This window comes from Lemur catta, chromosome 9 (genome assembly GCF_020740605.2).
Source record: "Lemur catta isolate mLemCat1 chromosome 9, mLemCat1.pri, whole genome shotgun sequence".
Taxonomy (NCBI): domain Eukaryota; kingdom Metazoa; phylum Chordata; class Mammalia; order Primates; family Lemuridae; genus Lemur; species Lemur catta.
In genome coordinates this window covers 19,435,900-19,442,222 of record NC_059136.1, presented here as the reverse complement: position 1 = coordinate 19,442,222, position 6,323 = coordinate 19,435,900, and the positions used below count along the sequence as shown (strand labels likewise).

At 38.0% G+C, this 6,323-nt stretch overlaps 1 protein-coding gene across 1 annotated transcript; it reads right to left on the bottom strand.

Annotated features, from left to right (window-relative positions):
- On the bottom strand, window positions 1–6,323 carry SNRPN (small nuclear ribonucleoprotein polypeptide N). The gene is made up of 7 exons (XM_045561554.1): window positions 6,266–6,323; window positions 4,712–4,863; window positions 3,861–3,972; window positions 3,233–3,385; window positions 741–879; window positions 265–390; window positions 1–177 (listed from the first exon to the last, which is right to left on the bottom strand). The coding sequence occupies exons 1-7, from the start codon at window positions 6,266–6,268 to the stop codon at window positions 140–142; spliced, it is 723 nt and encodes a 240-aa protein (XP_045417510.1). The 5' UTR covers window positions 6,269–6,323; the 3' UTR covers window positions 1–139.

Here is a 6,323-nt window from a genome sequence, read left to right as displayed (position 1 = left end):
TCACAGTTTAATTGCTCTATGCATTTATTATTAGCTATTATTAATGCAAAAAGGGGACAGAAAGCTCACAAACACACTACACAATTTCACAAGACACATTGCAGGGAAAAAGGTGACTGAGATGAACAGTATCAGTATCCTAGGGTCTAGGTGGACGCATTCCTGGGGGAGGTGGACCTGAAAAGAAAACAGAAAGAGTTAGAAAAAGATCATGTAAGTATTCAGGGGCCTGGCTGACCCATTGAGCCCTATGCTCCCACTTACCTCTAATTCCTGGTGGAGGGGGTCTCATTCCTGGAGGGGGCATACCTATTGGCGTCCCTCGAGCAGGGGGAAGCCCAATTGGTGGGCCCATGGGTGGTCTCATACCAGGTGGAGGAGCCATAATGCCTACAAAAAAAAATGGCAGAAATAAAGGCCCCATAAATAAATTGCCTCAGGAAAGTTGCTAGAATTTAGCCCAAATAATCCTTATAGAAATAAGCCCAGACAACAATGAGGTCAAATCATTTCTCTTTGACCGTTCCCCCTGTATAACATCCCCAGCTCAAAACAGTCCACAGCCTTTAATTAAAGACCAGTGTCTGAAAGAGAGAAACATATTCCCCAAATTCCTTAGGCACTTAGGCTGCAGCTTCATTCCTTATTTTCTTAGTCAATGTCTTTTTAATCATCACTTGCTTAAGATGATATAATCTCTCACCAGAGACTCAAATTCTTCTTGTTCACCAATCCCTTACCTGGAGGTGGTGTTGCTCTGCCTACAGGTGGGGGTGGGGTCCCTCGTCCTGGTGGGTACTGGGTTGGGGCTCCAGCAATGCTGGCAGTAGCAGCAACGGCAGCAGCTGCTACAGTGCCTCTTCCCTGTGGAGTCATTACCTGAGGAGGCACAGCCATAAAGACAGTGAAAGTGAGTAACAACCTCACATTATTCAAACACAGAAAATAAGTGGTATATATGACCTATTATATGAATAATTATTGCAATTTTGCATTTCATTCAGTTTCCCATATTTAAAAAAAAATCTTGGCACAATACTATCTAACAAGCCCTTTTGCCTTTTCTCAGCTCTGGCATATCCATCCAAATTCTCTTTATTTACCAAGTAAGAGTGGCAAGTTAATCTTATCAAAGTACCTTTAGTCACCCAGTGACCATATGCTGCTTACATATTGTGACATGTACACTTAGGCAGTTAAATACTATACTGAATGGGGAAAAATCTGGGAGCATTGCTGTTTAGAACATGAAGCAGACAAGGTTGCCCACTGCCACCACTTCTATTCAACATAGTGCTGGAAGTCCTCACCAGAGCAATCAGGCAAGAGAAGGAAATCAAGGGTATCCAAATGAGGAAAGAAGAGGTCAACCTATTGCTCTTTTCTGATGATATGATCTTATATCTAGAAAACCCCAAAGCTTCTTCCAAGAGACTGCTGGAATTGGTAAATAAGTTCAGCAAAGTCTGGGGTTACAAAATCAATGTACACAAATCAGTAGCATTCCTATACACAAACAACATTCAAGCTGAGAATCAAATCAAAGACTCAAAACCTTTCACAATAGCAACAAAAAAAAAATAAAAAAGATTTAGGAATATATTTAACAAAAGAGGTATAAGACCTCTACAGGGAGAACTACAAAATACTGAGGAAGGAAACTGTAGAGGACATAAACAAATGAAAAAATATAGCACACTCATGGATCAGCAGAATCAACGTTGTTAAAAGGTCTATACTATCCAAAGTGATTTATAGATTCAATGCAATCCCCATTAAAATACTAATGTCATTTTTCTCAGGTCTAGAAAAACTAATTCTATATCTCATATGGAACCAGAAAAGACCCTGCATAGCCAAATTAACCTTAAGACAAAAGAACAAATTGTGAGGCATCAATTTACCAGACTTCAAGCTGTATTATAAGATTATAGTAACCAAAACAGCATCGTTTTGGAACAAGAACAGAGACATCAACCAGTGGATCAGAACAGAGAACGCAGATATAAAACCATCCTCATATAGGTTTAAGTCTATTATCTAAGGCATGAAACTATAAGAATTCTAAAAGAAAATGTTGGAAAAACTCTTACAGATACCAGACTAGGGAAAGAATTTATGAAGAAGACCCGAAAAGCAATCACAGCAACAAAAAAAAATAAATGGGACCTGTTCAAACTAAAAATCTTCTGCACAGCCAAGGAGACAATCAACAGAGCAAATAGACAACCTACAAAATGGGAGTAAATATTTACATGCTATGTATCTGATATACCTGACAAGCAGAATCTACAAAGAACTCAAGCAAATCAGCAAGAAAAAAAATCAAAGAACGTCACTGAAAACTGGGCAAAGGCATGAACAGAAACTTTTCAAATGAAGATAAACTAATGGCCAACAAACATATGAAAAAATGCTCAATATTTCTAATCATCAGGGAAATGTAAATTAAAAACACAATGAGATATCACCTAACTCCAATGAGAATGGCTCTTATCAAAAAGTCCCAAAGCAACAGATGCTGGCATGGATCCAGAGAGAAAGGAACACTTATACACTGTTGGTGGGACTGCAAACTAGTACAACCTCTGGAAAGTAATATGGAGAGAACCTCAAAGAACTAAAAGTAGACCTACCATTTGATCCAGAAATCCCACTACTAGGCATTTATGCAAAGGAAAAAAAGGCATTTTATAAAAACCACACTTGCATTCGAATGTTTATACCAGAACAATTCACAGTTGCAAAGATGTGGAAACAACCCAAGTGCCCATCAATGCAAGAGTGGATTAATAAAATGCAGTATATGTATACCATGGAGTACTACTCAGCCAATAAAAAATGGTGAGCTAATATCTTTTGTAACAACCTGGATGGAACTGGAGACCATATTTCTAAGTATCACAGGAATGGCAAAACAAACACCACATGTACTCAATACTAAGCTGGAACTAATTGATCAACACTTAAGTGCAGATATGCAAGTAAATAAAACTCAAGGAAATTACATAGGTGGGAGGGGAGTGGAGGGGATGGGTAAATTCATACCTAACTGGTACAAAGCATACTATCTGGGTGATGGGCACACTTATAACTTTGACTCAAATTGTACAAAAACAAATTATGTAACCAAAATGTATCCCCATAATATTCTGAAATAAAAAATAAATACATCTCCTTAGGCTCTGGTCACATTCTGCCAATAAAATAAAACCCTCTCCTGGTTCCTCACCTGCTGGGATGGTCCCCCTACTCCTCGGACCGGGCCTGCTAATCCAGCAGGAGCCTGTGGAATTGGTACACCAGCTGGTACTCCTCTGCCAGCTGCCCTACCAACTCCAGGGCCTCCTGCAGCTCCAGCAAGTGGTACCCGAGCAATGCCAGTCTGAAAAAAGAAAATTTATAGCTTAAAACCAAACAATTTATCCAAGTTCTCAGTAGTTTTATTCATCAAAGGTTATTCCTCCCCACCATCTTCCCATGTCACTTATCTCATATTATAATAGTTCAGTATTCAAATTAATAAGTAAGCAAGTGTAGTAGCATGGAAATACCCTGCAGATTCCTAAAATGCTCGTATTTGCCATATTGTGAGGACATATATTTTTATAGTCATACCAAGCAAAAATAAATTGGCAATCTTACCCTTATCTATGTAATGCCCAGCATATAGAATAACTCACCAAAAACTCTTAACCTCTAAAAGTACAGACAACCAAGAACTGACATCAAATGCTATACACATTTTCTTTGACAAATGTATACTATGCTGTGCCTCCATTCTGCTCTGATTTCAGTCATATCAAATAATAAAATGTCCTTCTACATTTAAGTTCTTTCCTGCCCTATATCTTCCTTACATCTTTGGGGGGTGGCCCCTCCACAGTCATGGATACCAAATTCTCCCCACGCAGCAACACCAGACCCAAAACCCGCTTTTCTTCACGCTCTGGCTGCTTTGCATTCTTTGGCCTATAAATCAGAAGTAAAATTTAGTCACATAAATTTTATTGATCATTAGATCACTCCTTCACCAGAATACTTATAGAACATCATGAAGTATCAATGAAGATAATAACTGATGCCATTTAAATAGTAACTGAGTTGTGACCAAAAAATAGAAACAAAAACACCTCTAGACTCATGTAATATACAAGGATAAATAGTAAAAGCTCTCTTCCCATCTAACTTCAGTCTTTTTTAGAATGTTCCTTTGATGTTACACCATAGCAGAACTAATTTATTTTGTAAAATGACATGTCTAAACCTTTTAAGATAGTAAAAGTTGAAACCTTAGTTTTCATACTAGGATGGAAGATACATTTAAAAAAAATGTTTAATGAAATAACTAAAGCTTAATCATGGTAGATCCAGAACTGAAATAAGGAAATGGGAACAGTAATAACCAGAAAAGGGATATCAAATGATAACCATATCCCAACTCCTATACCATTAAGAACAATTCTCTATTACAACCAAGATTTCTTTAGTCTAAGACTATAACAGAGGCAAACCAATTAATAACAAGTTTCTCAATTTGTAAAATAAATATAACTTGCTATCATATTACACAGTTTTATTCCTACTAAATCCATGATTGTTTTTACAAACTTCAAATAGTTTAGAAGCAAAGACTCTGACCTAATTCCAGCTCTGGCCTTCCCTTCCCACAGCTTCTACCCTCCATTACCCAAACCCAACCTGGCCTTACTTGATCTTCCTGAACTCATCACAATCACAGAGGATCAAATTCATATGCTTGTCAAAAGCCTTAAAGGTACCAATGAAGATTCGGCCATCTTGCAGGATACATCTCATTCTATAGTCAATGTGCTGCAGCATCTTGCTACTCTTGCCCACAGTCTGGAAGTAGTAAGGTGAGAGTCAATGATAAGCTTGTCAATGATAAGTCAATAATAATCAGCCTCCTCTTCTAAATTTCTCCCATTTCTTACCCACTCCTATGCCAATCCAAATCTGGTTTCCATAACTAAACAAATCTCCTCTCCTTTTATCCAACATTCCTCCAAACTTAACTCAAATACTAGACCAAATTTGGACCCAGAAACACTATACTTCTCTAAATGTGAAACTCTACTTCTCAAAACCCTGGGCAGTATTCCCATCATGATAAAAAATTAAAATTCCTCCCAAATAGTGATCCCTGAGCCCAGCTCCCTTTTAGAACTATAATTTTAATCCCTGTCTTTTCCTTTCCCAATTCTAATCCTAAATCCCACTTCCTAATCCACTTGAACATGTGGACTATTTCCTTTTACCCCTGGACAAATTCCTACATCACTTAAAAACTTTACAACTCTTGTCAACTCCATGCAAGTATAATGCACTAACTCTTAGTTCTCCTAAGGACTGTCAGTTCCATCATACCCACAACCCTATTATTCAGAACTTTGGATCACTGTTTCTCTACCTTCTTCCTCTTTCATTCGTTTCCCTTAGGCATCATTCTAGAGTTTTATCCTAATCACCCATACTTATGAAATTTTAATATGCAGACATGATGTGTCTTTATATATAATGTGACCCTTTGAAGGACCACAAAGCATTATAAAGCCTAAGATTTTTTTTTCACATCTCAAGAACCAATTTTCACCCACGTGGGGGCATTTATCCTTCTCTTTGGGAAAGCATGCTCTAGATCAGTAGCCCCCAACCTTTTTGGCACCAGAAACTGTTTTCATGGAAGACAACTGTTCCTCTGACTGGGAAGGGGGAAAGGACAGTTTCAGGATGATCCAAGCACATTACATCTATTGTGTACTTTACTTCTATTATTATTACATTGTTATAATGAAATAATTACATAACTCACCATAGGATGGGGACACCTGCTAGATTATCCACTCTTCTTACTCAACTAAACTTAAACCAAATAATCTCTATTTAGGATGCTGTCTCTCTCTCCAGACTGCTTTCCTCCTCAAGCCCAAGATCCTCAATTTTCAAAGTGGTCATTGGGTCCCCCATCTGCAGGATGGTCCCTTGCAACTGCAATAATGACTAAAAACTCCTTCTGTGTTTTCTCACATCATAAAACATCTTTCAGGATGGTTTCCAAACCTTTCTTAACAGTGCACCAGACATGGCTCATCCCCAGTTGTTACTCAATGCAATGAGAATCCAGCTCCACAAATATATCCTTATTTCTAACATTCAGAACTCAAAATCATCCCACATACTGGCTAAATATTCTTGTGGACCTTTACAGCAGCTTCCCACCCCTCTGCCTCAATGTACATCTTACCATGATTGCTGTTCCACCAAATCTGATGTCCACAGTTAAAATTTCTTGATCTTTAAGA